At 42.0% G+C, this 26,670-nt stretch overlaps 1 protein-coding gene across 3 annotated transcripts; it reads right to left on the reverse strand.

Moving 5' to 3' along the window:
• Window positions 1–3,485: 3,485 nt before the first annotated feature.
• On the reverse strand, window positions 3,486–25,716 carry acin1a (apoptotic chromatin condensation inducer 1a). 3 transcript variants are annotated; one of them, XM_037786323.1, is made up of 19 exons: window positions 25,518–25,716; window positions 21,643–21,708; window positions 21,358–21,469; window positions 21,194–21,249; window positions 18,861–20,993; window positions 17,838–18,797; window positions 16,456–16,611; window positions 15,764–15,849; window positions 12,042–12,099; window positions 9,995–10,034; window positions 8,943–9,085; window positions 8,654–8,797; window positions 8,327–8,522; window positions 7,863–8,008; window positions 6,653–6,760; window positions 6,434–6,541; window positions 6,045–6,345; window positions 5,573–5,673; window positions 3,486–4,828 (listed from the first exon to the last, which is right to left on the reverse strand). In XM_037786323.1, the coding sequence occupies exons 1-19, from the start codon at window positions 25,653–25,655 to the stop codon at window positions 4,457–4,459; spliced, it is 5,424 nt and encodes a 1,807-aa protein (XP_037642251.1). In that variant the 5' UTR covers window positions 25,656–25,716; the 3' UTR covers window positions 3,486–4,456. The 3 variants fall into 3 exon arrangements, with proteins under 3 accessions (XP_037642251.1, XP_037642249.1, XP_037642248.1); XM_037786321.1 differs by having other exon boundaries at window positions 15,764–15,846; window positions 17,838–20,993; XM_037786320.1 differs by having other exon boundaries at window positions 17,838–20,993.
• Window positions 25,717–26,670: the final 954 nt, after the last annotated feature.

Consider the following 26,670-nt stretch of genomic DNA (forward strand, 5'->3'; position numbering starts at 1 on the left):
AAAGGTGTACCGTGTCCTGGCGGGGGTTTGCTTCCTACTGAAGTGCTTTCTAGTTCATTCATTGTTTTAAAAAAACAAAATGTTGACCTTTAAACAAGGTATACACTCTCACCCTGGAAAGGTGCAAGAGTAGTTCTTTAGAGTAGAGCTGCTGCAATCACACACGGTTTATTTGTGGTGTACACTGCCAGTGAAAGAGAGGGATCAATACCTAATACTTTTTCCGTTATGTCTGCATCTTATTATTCCATTCAGCTCCACACGGAGTTATGCATGGAAAAAAAACTTTCCCCATTAGTTAAACATAACTTTTTTTTTGTGTTTCCCCAGATGTCCCCATCTCACTCTTCTCCATTTCAACTTATATATTTAAAAACTGTTTGGTGTGCGATCTGTTTTCTTAAGCCGTGCAGTTTTGCCAGCGTCTGCCCCCTCAGTGCTGAATCTGCTTAAAGCTATCAGTTCAAAAGCTACGTGCCCGCTTTTGTTACACTTAACACAATGTCTGCACTTTGACTTGGGTGTGGTGCAGAGGGAGCGGTCTCCTTTAAATGTCAGAGGGAGGTATTGTGTGGGCGGAAAAAATACAGGTGCAAGGAAGTTGAACAATCAACATTTCAACTTCTTTAGGTTGCTTTTTTTTTTTACAGACCCCGTCTCATATGGCGTGGTTTCCCAGAGCCCTGCAGAAAAAACACCTCCATCATAGAGAGATGCTGATTCAGGCTCTCCGAGCCCCCAGCTACCCTCACCCTGACCCAGCCGTATCCGCAAGGAAACCCCCCCTGCTTGACTCAGGGCCCCGGTCAGGATAGTGGGAGCATTTCATCTGGCATCTAAATGTATATACAATCACAATACAATACAATGAGTCTGAACTCTCAAGACCACAAGAGAGAAGCAGCAAGACCCCTCCTCATCCCTCCCTCCCCACATCTCCTGCAGTCTGTTAATGAAGTATCATGCAACTTCATGCTTGGTTTTTCTCTCTCTCTCGCCTCTTCCATTGCAACATCTGGTTTCCATAAGCACATGTATGTCATCACAAAGAAGAGGAGGGGGGGGACGACAAGAGGGGAGGACTGAAAGAGGAGGGGGAAGGGTGTGTATGTATCAAGGGAAGGTTGAACTTCAAGGAGTGGTAGACTGTCAGGGTAATGCTGTCTTTCATCATCGCTCTGAGCTCTTCTCTCATGTTTTCATGACACAGGCCAGCTTCCCTTCAGTCAAAGAATAAAAGAAAATCAATAAGAGCAAATATGCATGTGTGTGTGTGTGAGAGAGAGAGTGAGGGAAACCATGGATAAATAGGATTCAGACAGAGAAAAAAAAGTCAGAAGAGAGTAAGAGGAAAATCAGTGAGACATGCAGAGATCAGAAAGGCCACATCAGAGGTTGCCTTTGAAAGTGGAGCTCAGTGGGCCTCTAAGCTGAGTCCCTAACAGTGCTGGACACAAAGACCTATGTGGTTACACGGAGGAGGGGAGGGCTGAGGAGAAGGCGAAGGGGGGAGGACTGCTTACAGAGCGAAAACATATTGTTTTTACTGCCCACTCATCAGCATGAGAGCGGCCTTGCTCAGCTGACTGGCTGCTCATGGAGGCCTTTTACGACTGACCTGAGCTCCACACCCAGACACAGGTGGTCTGCTGTGGCCCTCCGGCTGTCACTAGTGGTTCTGTCAAAGCCCGCAATCCCGCAATGCTGGGAACATTGTTTTGAGTCATCTCTACATCTGTGGTCACATGTGTACTGTCCAGCTGTTCCACTTTAGATTCGCTAAAAAGGATCTTTACCAAATTTGGCATTCCACAGAGCTGGGCTGGTCCAGGACCGGCCCTCCTGGTCGTGAGCTGAACTGAGAGTATCCTGGGTTAAAGCTGCAGTAGAAGGCAGTTTTGCATGTTTGTTTCAGCATTCACAATGTGGAATTAGCAAACTAAAATTCTTCTAAGTAGCACTTGGGGTTCTCTCAGTTTTCCATGGATAGACTGCTCAGGTGTTGCTGCTTTGAGGGGACTGCGTTAAAAGGTTGTGTCTAGTTTCGATTTGTGAAACTTTGGTGCTCAAATTTCCGATGCCAACAGAAACGAGATAGAGCGACGGAAAGATTTCACATATTACCTGGCGTGAATTAAGGATTTATTTCGATCAAATAAAGTTGCTGATTGTTGAAACAGTGGAAAGAATAATGGTTTTGGTGAGTTTTATTTTGTTTCTGTCCAGTTTGAATGAAGTGTGTTTTACGATTTAACCTGTCTTTGTTTGGTGTAAGAGAGAAACTGAAATTCAGAAGGTGTACGGTTGTATTTTTCTGTTTAGATGTAAGAATATTTCCTTTATTGACGTTCTGTGAGGTTATTTTGTTTATTTATCAGACAAAGCGAACTCGCCGCTCATGCGCAATGCATCCTGGTACATGTAGGCACAGCCGGCATGGCTCCGCAGCAGGAGAGATCAGCTTTCTCTGTCAATATCGCATGCACTGGTTGAATTTATTTCTTCAGTTGACGACATTTACCACCAGCACTGATTGGACAACCACATAAAAGGTGGTGGAATTTCCCTTTAACTTCCCTCTTTTACCCCAGTCCTGCTTTTTACTTTAACACACTGTGTCCTCAGACTCGACTTTTAACTTTCCATTTGGCCGACACATCCATCACTTTGCCCTAAACTTCAACTTATCTTCAAAACCTCCAACCAACACACTGACACACATGCATGCCTTTCATCCGCCTGCTTGCTAGATAAAACTGTCATTAAAAGAGATGAAAGACAAAATCTTTCTCCGGCGCTCTCATTCCAACGAGGCTGCCTCAGTCAAGACATTTGTTCTCGTGATGCCAGAGAGATGCCAGGGTGAAGGATTCACTGGTCCTCTCAGAGTCCAGACACACTGTGTTGCATCAGGGCAGAAAAATGTTCTGCTCAGCGACCATAGGGCTGTAATTACATAGGAGCACTGCTGAGCTCTGCAGGATGAACGTCAAGACCGGAGAGATGGAACAAGGGAACATACGAGGGCAAATACATGATTTAGGGCAGGCAGAGAAGAGAAGGGTGGGTAACACACAGATAGATGTTACTGAGGGTCCCAACCTGGAGGGAACCACAATATTAGGATAAATGTTGAATGTAAGAAAATGCTCATCACCACGCATTGAGGTAAAGGGGAATTTTAGAAATGGATAGTAGAAGTTGCAGGCAGTCAGTGTAATCTTACTATAGTATTCACTTCCCTTATATTCCTTATAGTTTTAACTTGACTACATTAAGTCATTCCCCTTGTGTCAAATGCCCTGACTGACCTTGTCCACACTATGGTGAGACTGACACCTAGTGGATTCTAGGTGTAACCGCAGATTTAACTGTGTACTTCAACTACACTATTCCCAGTAACTACTAAGAAGTTACATTTTCAATGAAGAAATTAAACTACAACCCCCATCAGCAGGGAGAACGGAAAAGAAACGTCACAGGAATTTCAAATTTCAATTTTTATTATTTGTACATTCACCACTGATAGGCGTACTCAAAGAAGAAGAAATTAAAAAACAAAAACAAAACCTTGGTACTAAAATGATAAAATAAAAGATTAAAAAACAATATTAAAACCATTGGTGAGAAAACTCATAATGCAACCTCCCTTCCTGGGGCCTGTGTTGACACTACAGGGTAAGAGAAGTGGAGGAAGAGGAGGAAAGGAAGGAGGAAGAAGAGAATCAATGATGAGGACGTAACTATAGCTTGTGTCAGGTGTGACATCGATTCCCCCTCCACAGAGAATCGTCTCATCTCTTTAACTAAATAGAGGGAGAGAGGAACACTGCATTGCGTTAGTAGTTATTCCACACCTGTCCAAAAATACCCCAGAGCTGCCTCATTTAAAGACTTGATTTTGAGTAATCTTACATGTCTGTACAAAATGCCAAACACACCTATTCCAATATTTTCAGATTTATGCAAGCCTCTGCTCAGAGGGCAGAGTTTTCTCTTTAGGCAGGACTGGCAAGGAGAGCCTTGGACTACATGCAGCAACAAAAAAGATTCCTCATCCAGGTTTCAGAGCTGTTAAAAACGCGGAGGCGACGACAATTGATTGCAAATCATAATTGGCACCTACACTTTGGGGAAAATGGGGAACATTGGGGAAAATTATTAAAATGACCCAGCGTGTCATACTGCGAAACCGTCAAGACAAAAACTTAAGAAAAAAGAGAGGCAAACGTATAAAGAAAATATATGAAACCTTGACAGAAGCGCGACGTACAGCACTCTGGGAAACAACACTGCAAAAAACCATGGTCCCCTTTAAGCATGACTGGGTGTAGGTGTAGATGTGCTTTAAAAAAAGTGATAATTTGAGAGATGGTGACGACATCAGTTGGTCCTCTGTTGGGTCTTAGTTGTAACAAAGTACATGTAGTGAAAGGCAAATGGAAGAGGGCGGTCTCTAGAACAGTTCCATCAGGTGATTGGCCATTAACGTCGCCTTTCTCGTGGGTCGCTGCGGCTGCGTGAGCGTCGGCCCCCCGCCTGCCCCGCGGCCCTCCGGCCTGCGGTAGCCATCCCTGCGTTTGTCATTCTCCCTCTCCCTCTCCCTGTCCCTACCTCGGTCTCTGTCTCTGTCCCGCTCTCTGTCCCTGTCCTTTTCCTTTTCCTTTTCCTTCTCACCCTCACTCCGCTCTGCGGTTGGGCCGCCTCCGGCTTTCATCCTCTCCTTGCGCTCCTCTTCCCTTTTTTTCTCGTCCTCCTCCTCTTGCTCCTTCCTCCGTTTCTCACGCTCCTTCATCCGGTCTGCTCGGGCAGCTTCCCGTTGGACAAACTACAATGAAGAGAATGAACAGATTAATACATTAAGGGAGCAAGCCAACAGGTAGTCAGTTTTTGAACTCTCGTGCGGTTTGTTTGGGCGGTTGTGAACGCAGTAATCGTACTCTGGTGCGGACCGAAACAACCAGTCAGAGACCGCTTGCGAGAGGTGGTCTCGGAATGTTTCCAAGCCAACCAAAACACAGGCTGCCTGCGCGGACATGTGTTGAGATGGACTAAGTAAACGACGGGTTAACATGAGTGGAAGAGGATGGACCTGGACTTCTTCAGAAGTTTGATGTTTGCTTGACATCTGGACCGAAGAGAACACACAGAATATGCTAAATAAAGTCCACAAATATAGTGATGTTTACAAAATCATTTGAGATGAACTGGCGGAGGAGGGATTTGTGCGTACAGTAGATCAGTGACGAGTCAAAGTGATAAAACTTCGACAGCAATATATCAAAGTCTGTGATTCCCTGCATAGAAGTGGCAGCTCTCCAGATAAAAAAGATGAATTCACTACATACACGCCACTCAGCAGATTGTTATTTTTTATTTTGTGCGCTTTAATTTCTGCACTGTGAAACCAAACCACACAAAATAGAAGTATCAATTTCACTCTGATTCATACCAGCCAAACAGACTATGGCTTGTGAAAGTCTTTAAATAAAGACTTAATTAAATATGTAGGCCAAGTACTTTGCCAACGTATGCATTAAAAGCAGAGAGTATAACCTGGTATGTGTCTCACCTGCTCCTCTGTAAGTGGAAGCCAGTATATGCAAGGAGCTGCTTTAGTTTTGCGGAACAGATCATCCAGCAGCTTTGCAGGGGGATCCTCAGCCACTTTCTCTGCAAAAACATACACAATATTAGGGCTGCAACGATTGCTAATGATTTTATTTATTATTAATTGTATCGCAATTAACTGTTTGGTTTATAACATGTCAGAAAATAGAGAAAAATGCCTATCTTATTTTCCAAAAGCCCAAGGTGACGTGTTCAACTGTCTAGTCTTACAATTGAGAAGGTGGAACCAATAGCATTTTTTGCTTAAAAAAAATGAGCGACTTGAATGATCGATCAATAAACTAATAATCTATTATCAAAATAATTGCAGATTCATTCTCTCTTGATCGATTGTTTCAGCTCTACACAGTATTAATAAAAAGTCTATTTGACCTGATGTCAATACAGTTTAATCTCATGCCTGCATCTGTTACCTTTCTTCTCAGTCTTCTTCTCCTTACTCTTTCCCCTCTCCTTGCGGCGTTTCTCTCTGGAGCGTGACCTCCGGGGACCTCCCTCCGTCTCCTCGCCGGGTTTCCCAAACTCTTTGACTTTGTCTCGATCCCACTCCCGCTCTGCTCTGGCCTTCTCTCGGCGCTCCATCTCGCGCTCGCGCTCGGCCCACTGGTCTCGCTCGGGGAGGAGAGAGGGCAGGCCCAACGCTCGACCGCGGCCGGCACCGGGCCCATGTTCCTCTGCTCCGGGTCTGTCTGCCGAGCCTTTGTGGAAGTCCAGCTACAAAAGCAGAGATATGCTCAGGCTACAGATTGCCAAGCATTGTGGGCGTTAAGAGAAAAACAGACTGATAAGAGTAAGGTCTTACCTCATCCTGCTGGCAGAACTCTACGCTGAGGACTTTGGGGTTGCTCTGAGGCCATTTCACTCCATGAAGAGCTGCCCGTGTAGCGACCGCCTCCTCTGAGCTGCAGTACTAAACACACAGAGAAGAGGATAGCTGCATGAGACACAGAAGAACCTTCCATGTGCCAAGAGCAGTCTGGCTCAGATCCATCAGAGAAAACACATGCTTGCAATAACTCACGGTGACGTAGCAGTGAGACTTGATTTTGTCGATCCAGAAGCCCTCTTCCACCAGGGTGCCAGTTCTGCTGAGCAGCTCCTTAAGCTGGCCCAGAGTGAACGGCCTCACCTGAACAAAATAATACAGAGCACTTATCAAAAGACAGCTTTACATTTAACAATTAATAACAGTGTGAGCATAAACACCAAGCATATATACACTAACACAATACATACTCAAATATATAAATAAAAACTGCCCACTGAGTTGAAGATTACAAATATAATTTTTTTTTAAAGAAGGTGACAGAGGCGGTTAAGCATATGAAAGATGCACTGGAGTTCATTGAAGTGTATAAATGAAGATACATTATAGTTATAATAGGTACCTAATAGGTGATCAAAGAAAAAAAATCTGAACTGCACCATTAGTGAGATGCATTTCAGGAACAAATGCTCAGAAAATCTCCCAACCAGTATTATCTGTGTAGCCATAACCGGACATACATAGCATATTCCTTTGTGGCACAGAACTCTACTGTTATCTAAAAACCATAACAAATAGCCATACTGCTGCACATTCAGTTCAATGAACATAGGCAGTGTTGTTAATTCTGAATGAACAGCATTCTTAAACTGTGAGAGCAGCTCTGTGTCGTTCACTGGCAGACATCACTGTGCATGCTTAGGGAGCAATAAGCTCCTCTAGTCGTGTTCATCATATTGACGTATTTGTCCAACAATGCAACCTGTAGGGCTATTTTATGCACGAGGCTGTGGCTACACAGGGAAAAAAAACGTTGTGGTTTATTTTGGTCTTTTCATGGGATTTGTTGATAATAAAATAACAACAATCTTATCCTTTAGGTTAGGGCTGCCCCCTCTTAGTCAACTAAGACCAAAACAACTAAGATTTCTTTAGTTAATTAGTCTTTATTTCATGCTGAATGACTTATTTCCAAGAAACGTATGACCACATCTCTGGTAAACACAAGATTTAAAGTGGTGCTTTTGTGTGATTCTCTGTGGAGAAAATCAGTTTTACAGATCTGTCGATTAAATCAACTCATCGATTAGTCGATGAAATAGTAGGAGTGTAACCCCAACATCACCACCACTGACACCAATTGTTTGTTTGCTTTTGCTGCACCATACAGTACGCACCAGTTACAATCAGTGCACACCATTATCAATAAATGTTAACAAAGGAGGAGCTTGTAGTGTTCTCTCACCAGGTTGCAGATGTGAACAATGTTGGAGACTTTGCCGCGAGGTGGCGACGGCTGCTTGGCCGAGCGAACAGGGTCATCGATTGTGATGGAAACGCCTGTTTTCTGCTGGCTGATGGAGCGACGAATGAGGGTGTCGCCGGTTGTCACTAGGATAAAGAAGGAAGAACAGTCAACATAGTGTCTCCATTACTACGCTGACACTGTCCTCATAGTTGTTATAATGTACAACAAACGACAAAATATAATAATTACATCATAACAGAATTAAGTCCTATCTGTTACCTAAACATGGATGTCAATGCAGAATGCAAAGTACAGTCTGTGGACTATGTATTGCCTGTTGTGTTATTACAAAGAAAAACAATTGTAAAAGTTAGCTTAAAGTTATTTCGATTTCTAAATCAAATATTGGGAATTGTTTTTGATGAATTTAGATGAAGACCATGTTGTGATGGAAGCATTACCAGTGTTGATTTCTACATCATGGCTGGTGTGTGATGGAGACTGGGTTTCCATGGGTGCAGGAAATGAGGTGTCCGTCTTCTCTTCGTGCACCCCTGTCCTCTCTCTGTCTCCCTGCGGGTCGTCCTCCTCCGACTCCTCGTGTCTGCTCCTCTTTGCCTCTTTCTGTCCATTCTCCTGGCTCTCCGGATGCACCACCTGCAATAGAAGGAAGGCGTCAACAAAGGCAATTCTTGATTAAGAGATTCGTGCAACCTTGGACTTTCATGAGGAGCACTTCAGTTCCTAACCTGTCATTCATGTAAAAGATACAAGAGCTGTAGACAAACCTGCGTGACAGTGCGTCGGATCTGAAGGTCCTGATCAGAGCGCTCCCTCTCTTCATCCTCGGCTCCAGAGAGGACAGCTTCCTCTGGGTGTAGGTCCACTACTGCCTCCTGGCCGAGACTCGGACGAATGTCTGGGATCAGAGACTGAGGGCAAAGAACAGAGATAATGCCACCGGATGAATGGGCCTGCTATATTCAGGACAGAGGCAATGCAAGTGTCTCACGGTGCATCTATGCGTCCACAAGAGCATTACCAACAACCATATCAGTCTTACTATGTTGCAAATACCTTGAGTGAATCTGTAGTGATGCTGATGGAAGGTTTCTTGGCAGTGACAGCTGTGCTGGAGCCCCACCTCCTCTTGCGACCGGCCGCGGCCCCAGAGTCCTGCTCACCCTCTGCACTGCCAGTGCCAGGGGACGATTTACTGCCTGGTAAGACAAGAAAAAAAACATTTAATCCTCCAGCACATGGCATATACAGCATAAGCGTACATGACATCACAAATCCATGCACACAACACAATCTTCTGGGTACATGTTTTTGAAATATGGAAGATCATGCAATCCACATTATTTAAGATGTATTTAAGTATAGTTCCCAAACCGTAGACTAATAATGCCATTAATACAGACATTTTAATTAGGGCTGTCAGAGTTACACGATAATAATGCATTCATTCCTTTTAATGCCACTAATTTTTTTTTGCGCTTTAATGCAATCAATCTTTCGGAGGTTGTAGCGGGCTCAATTTTAGAGCTAGAGTGAAGATACTGGCATCATATGAAACTAGCGAGCCTAGGGAATCCATTGGCATCAACCATGTCATACTAGCTTGTCGCGAAGGAGGTTAAATAACGCCCCAAACATGAGATACATTTTTGCAAGGAACAACTGGCATAGCCATTTTCAAAGGGGTCCCTTGACCTCTGACCTCAAGATAAGTGAATGAAAATGGGTTCTATGGGTACCCACGAGTCCCCCCTTTACAGACATGCCCACTTCATTATAATCACATGCAGTTTGGGGCAAGTCATAGTCAAGTCAGCATTGCAGGCAGTCAGTCATATTTGTCATTGTTTTGTGTTGTTAATTAATTTCCAATAATAAATATATACATATATTTGCATAAAGAAAGCATATTTGACCACTCGCATGTTTATAAGACTATTAAATACTTGACAGATCTCCCTTTAAGGTACATTTTGAACAGATAAAAAATGTGCAATTAATTTGCAATCAATCCAATTAATCAAGGACAATCATGCGATTAAATAATTGAATCAATTGACAGCCCTAACTATAATGAAAATGCTGGTAAAGAAGAGAGCAAGACTTACTGCTGATAGAGATCTTACGAGCTGAGAAGGCCTTTGGCGTCTGAAACACAAGAAGATAAAAACAACCCGATACATTGGAGAGGTGAGAGGCTGACACCAAGTGGTCAAGGATAGGTTGGAGGAAAGGTGGAACAACAACAAGAAGGGGGACAAGTAGGGGCTGAGAGTGAATGATAGAAACTGCTGTGCAAAGTCTTTTTTACAAATTCAAGTCTACTGAATGGCAGCGAAGTTAAGTGCATGCCATTCATAATTATTTGATAATCTACACCTATATATTCTTTAATATAACTTGATGAAGAGTAAACTGTGGTTGCAGTCTCTATCATACAAACAAGGATCTGGTGGAAATACTGCAGTTTAAATTCTTGTTATTTTAAAACACTGTGTCTGAATAGACACTCCAATTAGTTTGAAGTGAAAATCAACTAAGATTATAAAACAGCAGCATAGAACCATTTAGATTAAACTGCAGTAGCCACAAATAAGATAAACATGTTTTTTAAAATGCTGCTTCTCCCAGCAAAGACTACACAATAAGACTGGAAACTAAGCATTTTCAAAATAACTGTTATGAAATATAACATTGAGTAAACGTCTACTTATTCCCTGGTACCACTGACACCTGATCCTTACTGGTTTGGATATGGCCCAATCACGACTGCATGTACTGTATCTAGGCAACAAGGGTCCAATCAAAGGTGGCTGAGATGTTTGGATGGAAATCTGAAAGCGTGTTGGCTGGCGGGGTGGGAGCAATAGTTCATTTGGGTAGGGGCTTTGAAATGCTTTTGGCCAAAGCAGTCATCCTCAGGTGTTTTGGCATTAGTCCGTTTAAAAATGTGGCAGGCTCTCATAGCAACGGTAGGAAACAACGAGTCCAATGAGTCGGAGGCCAGATGTTGGATGCTGTCAAAAGTCACTGTGCACACAAATCCCACATTTTGATGTTTGTGTTCACTTGTGTTTCAGCCGCAGCAAGTTCATACTGAGAGTCACAAAAATCTGGAGATGGCTGTTGTAGAAAGGAACTCAAATGCAAGTCCTTCTTCAGGTCAAATAAAGACGGTCAAGCCCACTGAGTCCAGGTAAAATGCTTTGGCCTCTTTGAAAACTCATTTAGCATCCAAGAAGGGTATTTGTTGGAGAATTCTGAGAATTGGAAAATCCAAAATGTCCTTTGTCAAGCAGTTCACCAACCATATTAAATGGCATGTCCATAATGCCCCACATTTCTCTGCAAGTGGGTTCAAAATGTCTCAAAGTGAAACGATATGAAAACTACTCAGTTGTTGAGAGGGTTTCACAGCAGCCTTGATTCAATGTGAGCACACATGCTTGCTTCGTCTCATCTCCATGTTGATTTTGAGGGCGCGAGGCCTGATTAGTGAATAAAAGGCTACAAGAGGTGGCCCACTTTGACTAGCCAACCACTTCTTTTAATCTTCTGGTCCAATCAATAGCTCTTGCCAGCCATATCCATGAAAATGAGGTAGCCTTTATTGCCAGGGGTGTCCCTCTGCAGTGCAGCCTTGGGGGCTTATCTGTGGTCAACTCTGGATTCTTGGGGACAGTGGAACAGGTGCAGCAGTAGCAGTAGTGGTAGTAGTAGTAGTAGAAGTAGTAGTAGTGGCAGAGGTAGTATGCAGGTACCAATAGGGGCAATGGAAGAGGCATGAGCACCTTTATAACAAAGCAATCATTTGGGGTTTAAACATCAGCCACAGTGAGAAAACACCCTTGCTGTTTCTGCCTATGACAGTGCCAACAAAGGTTTTACAAATATTTAAAAAAAAAAAAATGTAATTTCCTACACACATTCTACCACTTGTGAAAAGGGCTCATTAAGTCATCTAATATAAATATATTTTAAACGTGAAAAGAAAAAAATAGACATAATATCAAACGACCTATACTGCAATGTATCCAGCTTAATAAAAACTATAAAGATTCAGATATAAAAGATCAGATGGGTCCGTCCATCTCAGTCCTCAGCGACCAACAGCTGTGAGGACCGAGGTGATTCATGGTTCCTCGGGTGCCTTACCTCCTCGCTGGTCTCCTGAAGCTTCTCTGGGTCTGCCATGGCAGTCTCCTTCACCTGCCTGCAGAGTGTGAAAAAAAGGTGGAGGGTAACTCACTCTCCTCCTGTTGATTTCAACACAGATTTGTTGTTCACAACGTAGCATTATCAGAGAAAAAATTGGATAGGTCCCTCAGGTTTAGTAGTAGTAGCATCACGCTGTTGAGCGTTTTTTTTTTCTCACAACAATGACCCTGCTAGCTGTACATTATCCCGCTTATTCACGGCTACTTGCTTAAGAAATCAATAATTTGACACAAAAACGGTCCACCAGAGTCCGAGATCAGAGCTGCGTCCATAGCAACGGTCTGCTATTCATAGCAACGGTCTGCCATAAAGAAATAACAGACTGCAGAACACCCGTGATTAACCAATCAGAATCGAGTATTCAACACAGCCGTGTATTAAGTTCCTTTGAAGGTCCCATATTGTAAAAAGTGATATTTTCACGTCTTTTATATTATAAAGCAGGTTTAAGTGCTTTATAAATACTGTCAAACTCTCAAAACGCTCAATATATGGAGAAATACACACAGCTCGTATTCAGAAATTGTGCGTTTGAAACAAGCCGTTAGGATTTCTGTCCATTTCTGATGTCACAAATAGACGATATTTAGACCATTACACGGTTTTAAACGTAAAACATTCTAAATGTGTCCCAGTTTATTTCCTGTTGCAGTGGGTGTAAATAACATCAGCTGACAGGAATTAAACATGGACCCAAACTGTTGCCTGGCAACGCAATTCCATTGAAATGCACTAAAGCAGAGCGTGTCAGACAGAGGGTATATTCAGGCAGAGAGTACGAAGAAAATTACGTTTTTTTTTTTAACATTACAGCATGTAAACATTTTCTAGTAGAAACACGAAATACAAGTATGCACCTGAAAATGAGCACGATATGGGCCCTTTAAATCTCATTAAATTACATTTTAAACCACACGGCCCTAAACATATATATTAATTTTCCTTTTAAAGCACTACAATGAAGCATAAAATTAAAAAAAAAAAAAAAAAAAAAAAAAAAATTGTATTATAAAATCTCAGCAATTGAACATACTCCTCTGATACACAAACAGCAACCAGGTGATGCTAAAAAAGAACATCCCACACTGTTGACCACAGTCACTGTCATTTCACTAATACGTTTCTCGTTGCTCGAGCAATGCAGAGCCACCGCGGTCCTCCTGCAGACCTGCAGAGTCCGACCGGACCGAACCACCACCACACGAGACCTGAATAATGAGCGCGCACCTCACGTTCACATGTCGTCTTTGTGCGCGCACACGTGCATTCCGACCTGAATTTAACTTGTCAGCAAAGAGACAAACTGTCCTCGGTTTAAAAAAGGCAGCGTGCAGGCTGCGACAGCTGCTAAAACGACTGCGTCGCAGCGAGCCACCTCTCTCTCTCTCTCCTCCTTCCTCCCTCTCACCACAGACTACTCATCTTCTCTGAACGCTGTCATGTCCGGACCGCCTGGCGGACAAAACCTGCGACGGACAAACCCCCTCGGCCTGCTGTTGTAGCTGAGTCGCTGTAAGGAAAACCATAAAGGCCGGCAGCAGCTGCAGCTATAGCCATCATCGGAGGAGGAGGAGGACAGCCATGTTGCAACGAATGAAAAAAAAAGGACCCGCATCTTCTGAGCCACACCGGCTTCAAGGCAGTCTCATCAATCGCCTGATGGGAAAGTCAACACCTAAAATCTGTGACCACCACAGAGGAGCCAGCAACATGAGGCCACCATTTATGACGGCTGTTTGTCAGAAAATTTGACTCTCACTGTACCTATTATTTTGCTTTGCTTTTCGAATTATGTGAATATATAATTATTATCAGGTTCAGGTGACTTTATTTGTAGGTTTGTTTTGCAGCAAAAATAGAGGATGGCATCCGACGGTCTGCAGGACAGATAGTAATGCACTATACTCACTTTTAACAGTCTCTTCTGCACTATATTCACTTTTTTAATAGTCGTGTATCACAGCTGTTACCCTGCACTATATTTAGTTTTAACAGTTTTATTCATCTCCTTGTATTTTTATATCTGGTATATTTTTTTTTACTTTGCACTACTAACTTTTTTACTGCCTTTTTACTAACATATTTTGCACTATGGAACTGTGATGCTGGAAACTTGAATTTCCCTCAGGATCAATAAAGTTACTATCTATCTATCTATCTATCTATTGACAATAAGGTAGAGCACAGACAAGAGACAGACATACCAAAAACATGACAAAGAGTACTCAAAGGCTTACTGGGATCAGGACCCAGCAAAAAGAAGGCCACAAGAACAATATTAAAAAAAACACTGAAATATCAGGACAACAACAGACACAATAAAATGAGAAAAGGGATGAACTTTCCATAAATATGCGCAAAAGCTGCTATGAGTATTTAAATGAACAATTGCAGCTGAAACAAAGCTGTTCCTGTAGCGCTTTGTTCTAGACCATGGGACCCTAAACCTCCGACCATATTTATATATAATAAGTAAATATATTAAAGTAATTAAAAAAAAATTAACAATTTAGTTTTGTGTGTCTTCTGTCACATATTTATGACATATTACAGAGGTAACAGTAGGGGGGTCACATTTCCTGACAACAGCGATCAGAAATAGTTGGTGCCTTTGAATGGGGTCGTGTTTACCGTGTTTACGAGATGATACAGTATGAACGCCCCCTCATGTTGTATTCACGTATTTCCATCAACTAGTGCTATAAGAATAATGTCAAGAGAAGAGTGCGCCAAACAATTTCCAACATCTTTTGAGCCCCCATGACTTTTCTTTAACTTATCAAGGAATTCAAGTGCTGGTTCCCACCTTACATAACATTTTGGTTATTGTATTTATTTTAATTCATTTGTTTCCTCTGTGCACAATGTGATTTTTCATTTTCAATGTATTTCTGGTGGAGTGGAAGTATGTAACTGAGAGTGGCACAAAGAAACGTAGAGGCAGAGGATTTCTTTTCAGTAGTTTTAAAAAAAAAAAAAAACAACATATTTAGTCTTGCCTTTTGGTGTCATTTCCAGTGCAAGTTTTGACATTTCCCTCGTGAGTTTTTGGTGGAAAAACAAATGAATTACTAAGAGGAGAGTGTGCTGAAATGTATTCCACAATCACGTCAGAACAAAGTGAAATAGTAAGTTCCCTTAGCTTGAACGAACCATTCTAAATACCCTTTGAATGTGATGTCATTCTGGAAGCAAATAATAATACAGTATATGGAGTTATTTGTTTCTCATACAGGGATGAAACCAGGTTGTATATTGCTAGATATGATCTTTAAATATGGTCGGTTGACGGAAGGGGTCGGACCCACAACACCGTTCAATCAGATGCAGACAGCCCAGGATGGTTTTGAAAATACTGTGAACCAAATTACTTTTGACAACATTAAACCACCTTTTCACAAACATTAAGTAATTAAAGCAGTTAATCAAAAAAAGTAGAACCCCCATTGGCTTTAAACTTCTCTAGTACTAGCTGTTGAACAGCTGAATTAAAAAAATGCACTGTTGACTATATTGACTATATAGTAGATGTCCAATTGACTGACACCCTGTTCACAGCCTGCAGATGCAATTGTAAGGACGGATATACTGTGTGTATAAATCTGACACACACAATTTATAGGATGTGTTTCATAAGACCAAGACGTAAAAAAGCAGACCTGTTTTTCTCCGCTTCCTCCTCTCCCTCGGTGTCCTTCCTCTTCCTTTGTGTCTCCTCTCTGGTCGGTGCTTCAATGAATGGCTTCTGGGATTTAAAAGGGCAGGAAATGGAATAAGATGTGAAATGATATATTCTATGTCAAAGTTGTATAAGTAGTTCAGGTAACACCACCACAGAACACAAAAATAAAAACCAGAAATAAAGCCGTCATGAGATTTGTCTGTATCATAACTTCATTTTGGATAAATCTATTTTTTCTTAAGCTGCCCACATGATCAGCGGTAAAATTGCTCTGCGGTGGCTGTCATTCTATGGGGAGAGCGGTGCCGCCCAACTAGGTGGAAGCGCTACACATGGCGTGGCGCACTGCTTGAAATTGCTACAGAGCGCTGCGCTAAAAGATAAAATTATTTCGCTGACCTTTCAAAGTGCAACCAATGAGATAATAGCTGCAACTGTTGTTGTTGCCTGGAAACAGTGAATGGCATATAATAAGGCATATTATAACTGTGCTGCACTTTGCCTCTGCCAGGCTCTGCGCCCTACCTCGTGTTGAGCAAAAAGCAAATTTCTTATCATGTGAAAGCAGCTTTTAGAATTGACATTTTTAGGTAAATGTGGATAGAAATTCTAACGGTTGTAAAAACAAAGAAAAAAATCTGGTGGTGTGTTAACTTATGAGCGACTGACCTTGGTGTGACCGTCTCCGTCAGCAGTTGTGTTACTCTTCTCTACAGACTTCTCTCTTTTGCTAAGGGAGGCTTTTGGAGTTTCCTTTAAACCCCCAGCCTGAGCCTCTCGTGTCACCCTGTGCTGTGGTGAGGAATCTCTTTTAGGTTTCCCTTCCTAAAGAGACAGAAAACAGAGCAACATTTTATGCACTGAAATAAATTTACGAAACGTGCTTTATCAATACAACTTTGATATAAAATGAGCTTTCTGACTTGTCTTATACGTGTAACAAGCAGTGCTCTTCATGTGGGATTACTGGTGTTGTACACAAATGAATACATTAGAAAGCTTGGCTGTAAAAACTGTAAAATACTTTTCATCTAACCACTTCACATGTGCATAGCTCTATCTGATTCTATATTCTGGTCACAAACCCAACACTGTACTGCTAAACCATCTTTGTTGTTCATAGTATGTAACATCAGTCTTTGTTGTTGTTTTCTGAGTCACTCTTTGTTATCATGTCTTTTTATTTCACCCTTACAATGTTTCAACCATCACTGTCAGCACACCTTCAGAGGAGTCTTCACAGTAAAAGTGTTTAGTATGTATAAACAGCTTTATACACACTCCAGAGTTTCAAAGAGGCAAACATGCCCATTGAGGGCTAAGAAAGTTTTACCTTTAGTAAATGTCTTCTGACATGCAGGAGTGGTGACCGAAAACACAACTCGTGAACCAGCCCATCCTACTCTGCAGAAAAGGATGCTTCCACACAAAAAATGCTGCGACCATGAACAAATACGGCCGATATGCCAAATAATTTTGCTAATTTGAGCGAGTTTTGTATTAAACCTCAGTAACCTGATATATTCTGAGGTGAAATTATTACCTTTAAGACATTAAAGTTAGCTTAAAATGTATAGAATTGTCAAGTATCAGTAAACAATGATAATTGGCCTAATCTCTTTTCCTCATAGAGGTATAGTCAGAAATCACCTGCCCAATCAGAGCCGAATGCTCTGCTGAGCACTCTACCCACCTGGAAACTACAGACTGCCTCGTTGTATTTCCATGACCGCAAGCGTTCTTCGATTTATTGCAACGCGTGATTGGCCCAATACAGCAGCAGCTGCAACCCATACAGCCGGTATTGCAGTGAACAAAAACAGTTGGTGGCACCAGTGATGATCAAATGATGATGCTTGAACTATGCGTTTTCTATTTCTGCTTAATTTAGGTCAATTTGTTTAGACTTGATAGCACTTTGCATGAATACAAGTCTTTATTTCTGTTCAGTTTGAAACAAATACAAATTTAACTCAATGAAAACGTCCCAAGATGATGGGCCCTGTATGACCCTATAGGACAGAGAGAGAGGTTCCTTTTAGTCCACTTACCCTTCTACCTCTTGAGGTGGAGGAGGTTTTCTCTTGAGAGGATGTGGATGAGCTAGAGGACCCAGATGATGAGGACCCAGAGTCTGATTCGGAGGAAGACGAATCATTAGATGATGATCTTTGTCTTGCTCGTTTTTCTTCCTTCTTTGTATCTCTTCCCCTCCGCTGTGCAGTATCCACTGGCTTTGTAGAACCCTTCTTTTCATCCACTTCTGTTGCTTTTTTGGTGGATTCCTTGGTAGCCTGTTGCGACTTCACTGCATCTGCTTTTTCTTTGTCCTCCGATAATGGGCTTGAGGTGCCTTCTTTTTTGGGACTTGGGACCAGTGTGGTGCTGACAGTGGTCTCCTTCTCAGCCTGGGCCCCCACAGACCCCGGCGCCCTGGCAGCAACCTCCTGACTTGTCCGCTTCTGTGAATCATCCTGTTCAGCGGAGGACTGGAGTCCTTCCTGCTGTCGTTGCCCGACATCGGTGAGGGAGGAGGCAGGCGAGGCCCGAGGCTGAGGGGTATCGGAGAAGTTGCGGGGCCGCTTGATGACCATGGAAGGGGAGGAAGATTGAATTGGGGAGTCCCTTAAGAACCGGAACTTCTTGAATGAGGACTGAGGCAACAGAGGTGTTGGTGACATGGGTGCACCAGATACTGCTGCTTCACTCCAGGACATTGGAGCATGGACATCTTCCTGCTCTCTTGCCTCTGTCGAAGACTTTCTACCTGGTCCTGTGGAGAGGGGGGGAGGAGTGGGCAGGGGGGTGAGACCAATCTCACGGCCACGTTTGGATGGAGGGAGGTGACTCTCCCTCTCCTTTTCAGCCATCCTAGCTCTCTCTTTCTCCTGTTCCAGGGCCCTCTCTTGCTCCTCCTTTTCTTTCTGCATGGCTTTCTCCTTCTCTAACCTTTCTTGTTCGAGAGCCCTCTCCTTCTCCTTCTCTAAGGCTCTCTCCCTTTCAAGTTTCTCCTGCTCTAGAGCTTTCTCCCTCTCCAGCTTCTCTTTCCTTTCCTTCTCCTTCTGAAGTTTCTCCTGCTCTAGAGCTTTCTCCCTCTCCAGCCTCTCCTTCTCAGCTGTTTCCTTCTCCTTCTGAAGTTTCTCCTGCTCTAGAGCTTTCTCCCTCTCCAGCCTCTCTTTCCTCTCCTTCTCAGCTCTTTCCTTCTCCTTCTGAAGTTTCTCCTGCTCTAGAGCTTTCTCCCTCTCCAGCCTCTCCTTCTCTAAGGCTCGCTCCCTTTCAAGTTTCTCCTGCTCTAGAGCTTTCTCCCTATCCAGCCTCTCTTTCCTCTCCTTCTCGGCTCTTTCCTTCTCCTTCCTCTCCTGTTCCTCTCGCTCCAATCGCTCTTTTTCCTCCCTCTCTCGTTTTAAGGCTTTTTCCTTCTCTATCCTTTCTTGCTCCAATGCTTTCTCTTTCTCAATTCTCTCCTTTTCCTTCCTCTCAAGCTCTAACCTCTGCTGTTCTAAAGCTCTTTCTCTTTCTATTCTCTCTCGCTCTAAGGCTTTCTCTCGCCGTAGTCGCTCTAGCTCCAAGGCTTTCTCTCGCTCTAGTCGCTCTTGCTCCAAGGCTTTCTCTCGCTCTAGTCGTTCTTTCTCCAGGGCTCTCTCCATTTCTAGTCGCTGTTTCTCCAAGGCTTTGTCTCGCTCAATTCTCTCTCGCTCCAAGGCTTTCTCTCTCTCTAGTCGGTCTTGCTCCAGGGCTCTCTCCATTTCTAGTCTCTCTTGCTCTAAGGCTTTCTCTCTCTCTAACCGTTCCCTTTCCAACCTTTCCTGCTCCAAAGCCTTTTCTCTCTCAATCCTCTCCTTCTCCTTTCGTTCAGCCTCCAGAGCTCTTTCCCTCTGTAGCCTCTCTTGCTCAAGAGCCCTTTCTCTCTCCTTCCTTTCCTGCTCCAAAGCCTTGGCTCTTTCTAGCTCCTTTGCTCTCTCCATGTCTTCTCTCTCTCGCTTCTCTCTCTGCAGACGTTCTTGCTCCAAGGCCCTCTGTCTTTCGAGCTCCTTCTGCCTCTCCAGCTCCAGGGCCCTCTCTCGTGCTAAGGCTCGCTCTCGCTCTTCCCTCTCTTTAGCCAAAGCTAGTTCCCTCTCCTGCCTCTCTCGTTCAAGAGCAAGTTCTCTCTCCCTCTGCAAAGCCTTCTCTCGTTCCTCTCTTTCTAATGCCTGCTGTCGTTCAATCCTCTCTTTCTCCAGAGCTCTCTCTCTTTCCTCTCTCTCCAGGGCTAGAGCTCTTTCCCGCTCTTCCTCCTTTACTCGCTCTTGCTCAAGTTTTCTCTGCCTCTCTTGCCTTTCCAGCTCAAGGGCTTTTTCTCTTTCTTTCTCAGAGTCCCTCTCTCTGTCCCTCTCTTCTGCTGCAGTGGCCTTGAGCACACTCACAGGTACTTGAATATGTGCCGAATGTGCTCCTGTGATACCCTGGTTGGTGCCTGGAATCGTGGGAAAAGACACATGGCCTGCAGTACTGGCTGTGTGAGTGATGGCAGATACCAGGCCAGAACTGCTGTCCTGCCTATCACCTACCCCGCCATCGCGGTGCCAACCTGCTCCCGAGAAAGCACCTTCTGACTCCATTTTACGCGCCAGAAGGGTCAGCGGGCCCGGCTTGCGCTCGGCATGTCCACTCCTCTGTGGCTCTGGGCTGCTACTGCGGCTGCCGCTGCTGGAGGAGCCAGAGCTGGAGGTACTGGATGAGCGCCTGGCTGGAGCTACATCTGGACTAGGGGGGCTCTGTTTAGGGGTGTCAGGCAAGGGGAATGATAACTCTGGAGGTGGGGAGGGAGGAGGTGTTGGCTGGCGGAGTTGAGGGGACAAAAGGGAAGGCATGTGTTGCTGCGGGGGTTGACAGGATGCTCCGGACCTCTCTCTGGATGTGGGCGCTCTGGCTGGCTCTCTGTGGCTTCTCCTCCGAGCACCGCTTTCCCAATCGTCGTCGTCGCCATCCTCCTCGCCATCCTCACTGTCGTCGTCGTCGTCGCTGTCAGCGGCGGCTTCGTTCGAGGCAGATTCCCTCTCTGGACCACCAGAAACACGAGCGAATGCCACAGAGCCAGAAGCAGGAGGGCCGGACACGTCAGCCTCCTGGTTCCTGTGACCCTCTCCATCATTCACTGCGACAAACAATGCCTCTCCACCAGAGGGGCCAGGTGGCTTGTACTGCTCAGCCAATGCTGGCGTGGCATCCTGAAGAGGACAGAAAGGGAGGTGAGGCTTATTTTGTCATAGTAATATGTCAATTTTCTTTCAAGTAAAGGATCTGTCACAATTCTTACCAGCAAGTTCCTTTCAAATGTGAAAAATATTTTGGAGCACAGAATCTCCAGACAAACAGATTAGATAATGTGACCGATTGCAATAGGTAAGAAAAGAAAGTTATGTCTGACCTGGGCTTGAGGAGGGCACGATGTACTGTTATTAACTTCTGTGTGGTCCTCTGGCTCTGTTTACAAAAGACAAATAAATAAAATCACCATCATGTTTTGCATAATGACCCGAGACATATACAGTAACTTACTTAGTTACAGTGGAGGATTCTAGCAACACTTACCATTTGTGTCATATGCTTCGCGAGCCTCTCTTTCCAGCCGCTGCCTCAGGAGCTCCTGTTGTTTGGCCAGATACTGCTTGATGAAGCTGTTCTGGCTCATTTCCTCACCAATCTAAAACACAGAGACCATTCAAAATAGGGTGAATAGGTGCCTTCAAGGCCACTTGCACATACTTTTTTGAAGGCATTTACGAATATTGTGCTAATGCACATTTTGTCATTCATACTTAATGTGAAGAGGCTTCAGACGTTCAAAGAAAATCAAAGCAACTTTGGGACACTTACCTGTGAGTTTGGCTGCAGTCCAATGTGAGCGGTGGAGGTCCTCTGCAGATTCTCAAGCATGAGAGCCTGTTATTGAGAGAAGAGACGTTATTCATATGACCTTTTCATCATGACTGCTAATATTTCCATCCTTTATGAATTATTATGGGTCTATTGTGTGCGTCGGCATGCCATCAACATAGATGGGACAAACATCATTCTGCATCACGGTCTCTCTGTCTGAATAACTTTCGGATATTGGGAAACTTGTGGAGAAAGAGAGGAGGATGACATATACAGAGTTCACTGGTCAAGCAAACAATTAACGTGGAAAGAGTCATATGGGTCAATTAGACAAGCATGGAAGCTCGCCGACTGCGGTGGAAAGAAGACTAGACTTGGGAATGATGTGGGCAGTCAGAGTTGCAAGCAAAATTGGTTTAAAATTTGACAAATCTTTAATTAAACACTTTGTTGTTTTCATCTATCTCTGCCCTGACAGTGAGCCATGCAGCATCCCTCCCACTGGGCTGCTTGTATTACTTCACCCTGCATCCACACTCAAGTATGTAAACAAAAATACTAAGTGTGATGTTCCAATAATGTTATAATCTCCAGCATTTTGAGCTGTGGTAAGCAGTAAAGCAAACAACACATGTGATACCTAATACAACCAATAAATCAATAAACTTATATAATATACAATTGTGCATTTGAAACTTTTGAGAGGGAACATTTTAAGAGGGATTCTGAACACTGTAACAAACAATGTAGATGTTATATATTACTAAATAACAGTGTCCAGATCTCACATGTGAAATAAGGGGCACATGTAAACACCCCTTGCTGCTTCTTCCATGGCACAATTCAGCGGACAAATGAATGCTGGATTACCCGCTTTAATATAAAAAAGAAAAGAATGCCCCAAGCTTTCATGACGAGATAGATTAAGGTTAAATATCTGTCGCAATGTAAACAAACTGGCTCATACAGGACCAATGCAGCTCACAGGGCCTGGGATACATTTTAGAGCAAAACTATTTTTATACAAAGGACCTCCCCCCAACCCCAGGAGAAAAAAAAACAATAACAAAAAAGGAAGAAAGATCTAAACTAACATAATTTTAAAAATACAACAAAACAACAACAAGAAGTACACAACATTTGCACTAACCAAAACAGTGGAAAAAACAATCCAATAAAAACAATGAAATACATACAAAAGAAACAGTACAGAAAAAAAGAAAATGTATCTAAACATATCAAAAGATAATTAGACATCATGAATTAAATATGATGACAATTTCCTTTTAAAATGTTCTAAGGATAACAACGGCGGAAAAAACATTACATTAATGTTAAAATAGACATTCTGAGTTAGCTGATGATAGTTGTGGACCTACTAAATAACTTGTGTAACGTTATGTAACTCATATAGCTGCACTAACATTGCTTGGGGACTGTATAATTCCAACCATTCGAGGTCGGTGGCATGCTTTTGGTGCTAGTAAACTTATATTATATGCAATTGTGCATTTGAAACTTTTGAGAGGGAACATTTACAAACAATGTAGATGTTATATATTACTAAATAATATATGTGAAATGAAGGGGCACATGTAAACACCCCTTGCTGCTTCTTCCATGGCACAATTCAGCAGAAAGAAATGATAGTTGGCCGGATTAATATAAAGAAAAGAATGCCCCAAGCATTCATGGAGAGGTAGATAAGGTTAAATACCTGTCGCAATGTAAACAAACTGGCAGAACCAATGGAGCTCACAGGGTCTGGGATACATGTTAGAGCAAAAACTACAGCTAAATTTCGTTTACAAAGCACTACATGGTTTAGGGCCAAAATAAATGTCTGATCTTCTGCTGTGTTATGAACCATCAAGACCTCTCAGGTCATCTGGATCAGATCTAGTGTCCCCAGAGTCAGAACTAAACATGCAGAAGCTGCGTTCAGTTTTTATGCACCAAATATTTGAAACAAGCTCCCAGAAAACTGCAGGACCAGCTCCAACTCTTAGTGCTTTTAAGTCAAAGCTTAAAACGTTCCTGTTTGCTGCTGCCTTTTATTAAACCAGATAATGATCTTATATACTGCACTAGAGCTTTTACTCTTGTGTGTTATACTCTAATTTAGCTTCTATCAAAGCTTTTATTTTTAGCTTGTTTATATTTTCTAATGTTTAATGATTTTATTTTTTTTATAACTGTTTTAATTATGTCTTAATGTTCTTTTGCACTTTTGTCGCAATGTTCTTGAATGTTTATGTAAAGCACTTTGAATTGCCCTGTTGCTGAAATGTACTATACAAATAAAGCTGCCTTGCCTTACCAGTGCCTAATAGAATAACAATAAAAGTATGATAAATTTAGTAAAACAAGTAAACTAAGATAGAAAAGTAAATTTTAATAACATAAGAATAGAAACAGGAGTTAAAATATAGTGTATCTGAAGTAATAATAACACTAGTTACTAATAACACCAAACTTTCCTGTTTGCTGCTGCCTTTTATTAAACCAGATAATGATCTTATACTGCACTATATCTTTTACTCTTGTATGTTATATTCTATTTTAGCTTCGATCCTAGTTTTTATTTTTAGCTTGTTTATATTTTCTAATCTTTAATGTTTTTATAACTGTTTTAATTATGTCTTAATGTTCTTTTGCACTTGAATATTTATGTAAAGCACTTTGAAGAGGGACTTTTGAGAGGGAACATTTACAAACAATGTAGATGTTATATATTACTAAATAACAGTGTCCAGATCTCACATGTGATCTTATACTGCACTATAACTTTTACTCTTGTGTGTTATACTCTATTTTAGCTTTGATCCTAGCTTTTATTTGTAGCTTGTTTTTATTTTCTAATATAAAATGTTTTTATAACTGTTTTAATTATGTCTTAATGTTCTTGAATGTTTATGTAAAGCACTTTGAATTGCCCTGTTGCTGAAATGTGCTATACAAATAAAGCTGCCTTGCCTTACCAGTGCCTAATAGAATAACAATAAAAGTAAGGTAAATTTAGTAAAACAAGTAAACTAAGATAGAAAAGTAAATTTTAATAACATAAGAATAGAAACAGGAGTTAAATATAGTGTATCTGAAGTAATAATAACACCAGTTACTAATAACACCAAACTTTCCTGTTTGCTGCTGCCTTTTATTAAATCAAATAATGATCTTATACTGCAATATAACTTTTACTCTTGTGTGTTATACTGTATTTTAGCTTTTATTTGTAGCTTGTTTTTATTTTCTAATATGAAATGTTTTTATAACTGTTTTAATTATGTCTTAATGTTCTTGAATGTTTATGTAAAGCACTTTGAATTGTCCTGTTGCTGAAATGTGCTATACAAATAAAGCTGCCTTGCCTTGCCTAAATTTGGCGGAAAACATTACATTAACATTAAAATAGACAGTCAGAGTTAGCTGATAATTGTTGTAAGGCTACTAAATAACTTGTGTAACGTTATGTAACTCATCTAGCTGCACCAACATTGCTGATTTGTGACCGACACCGTTAACATAGATAGCAGCAGAACCAGGCCAGCTTTAGCCCAGCGTTAGCCGAGAGGAGCTAACGAGCTAACAGGACAACATCAGCCTGAACACACACTTTGAGATTAGCCCACTTTAAGTTCATTTAACTCCGGTTGGTTTGATTGAACACTGCTCAACCACACTGTGGTGCAATTCAACGCGTTTCTCAGCCGGTGTAACGGTCTGTAAACCGGGATAACTCTACTACGCCGCTCGGCAGTTACAGTTTGTCGGCCCTCGAGAGAACATCAGCCCGTCTCATCGTTATTAACGGTCCGCTCGGAGAGAACCGCGGAGCCGTTTAAACCGTGTTTTAGCAGGTAGAAACTCACCCCTTTGAGTCTTTTCATGAGAGCATTCTTGTGCCCGCTTTTCGAGAGTCCTCTCTCGTCAAGAGCGGCTTTTAAATCCGCTACTCGAAGGGACTGGAGCGGTCTCCCGTCCAGCGTAACGTCTTCGAGGTCCGCCATTTTCCTCTTCCTCTCTAGTCGGTTCAGTTCAGCTCCCAGCGAGAAGCGACGCCTTCCTCCACCTAGCGTCACCGATGACGACTTCCGCCGAGCATGAAATCAAATATCAAATAAATAAAAACTTTTTTTTTTTTTTTTTTATCTTTTTTTTGTGCTGTTTCTTTGTACATGACTTTTGTTTGAAATAAAGTTCTGAAAAAAAAAATAAAATAAAAAAAAAATGTAAATAAGTCTTTTTTGTGCTGTTTCTTTGTATTCCCTATATTCGTTTGTACATATCTTTTGTTGAAATAAAGTTATGAAAAAAATAAATAAAAAAAATAAAAACGTAAATATTTTTTTTCTTTTTTCTTTTTCTGTCTTTTTTTTGGTGCTGTTTCTTTGTATTACTTATACTCTTTTGTACATGTCTTGTGTTGAAATAAAGTTCTGAAAAAATAAATAAATAAAAACGTAAATGTTTTTTTTTTCTTTTTTTTGTGCTGTTTCTTTGTATACCCTATACTCTTTTGTACTTATCTTTTGTTGAAATAAAGTTCTGGAAAAAAAATATAAATAAAAACGTAAATATTTGTTTTTGTTTTTTTGTCTTTTTTGTGTGCTGTTTCTTTGTATTCCCTATACTCTTTTGTACATGTCTTTTGTTGAAATAAAGTTCTGAAAAAAAAAAAGAAAAGAAAAAAAGTTTTCTCAATATTTAAAGCTCGGAACGCACAACATTATTTTTAAAATTATATCTAATCTCTTTTTTTTTATTGTATCATCTTATTTTAAGCACCAATGGGATTGTCACAATCTAATTTCGTTGTACTACACAATGACAATAAAGGGCTTGAATCTTGAATCTTGAATCTTGAATCTTGAAGCTTGACTTCCTACACTACAAGGCTAATGAGCTAACTGCACACACTTAAAGGGACTATTTGTAACTTTTTAAGCGTATAAATGTAGCGGGTCGCCACACATGCGCGCTCGCATATGCGCGTTCGTGTGTGGCTGCTGCCTTTCCTCCTGC

This window comes from Sebastes umbrosus, chromosome 12 (assembly GCF_015220745.1).
Source record: "Sebastes umbrosus isolate fSebUmb1 chromosome 12, fSebUmb1.pri, whole genome shotgun sequence".
Classification (NCBI taxonomy): Eukaryota; Metazoa; Chordata; class Actinopteri; order Perciformes; family Sebastidae; genus Sebastes; species Sebastes umbrosus.

Excerpts from the sequence above, each read along its gene's own strand:
- acin1a (XM_037786320.1), bottom strand. The coding sequence starts at position 25,655 with ATGGCGGACCTCGAAGACGTTACGCTGGACGGGAGACCGCTCCAGTCC. Across the intron at positions 10,035-12,041 it reads TTCAGGAGACCAGCGAGGAG|ACGCCAAAGGCCTTCTCAGC; the intron begins GTAAGGCACCCG and ends CTTGTGTTTCAG. Across the intron at positions 5,674-6,044 it reads GAAGAAGACTGAGAAGAAAG|AGAAAGTGGCTGAGGATCCC; the intron begins GTAACAGATGCA and ends ATGTTTTTGCAG.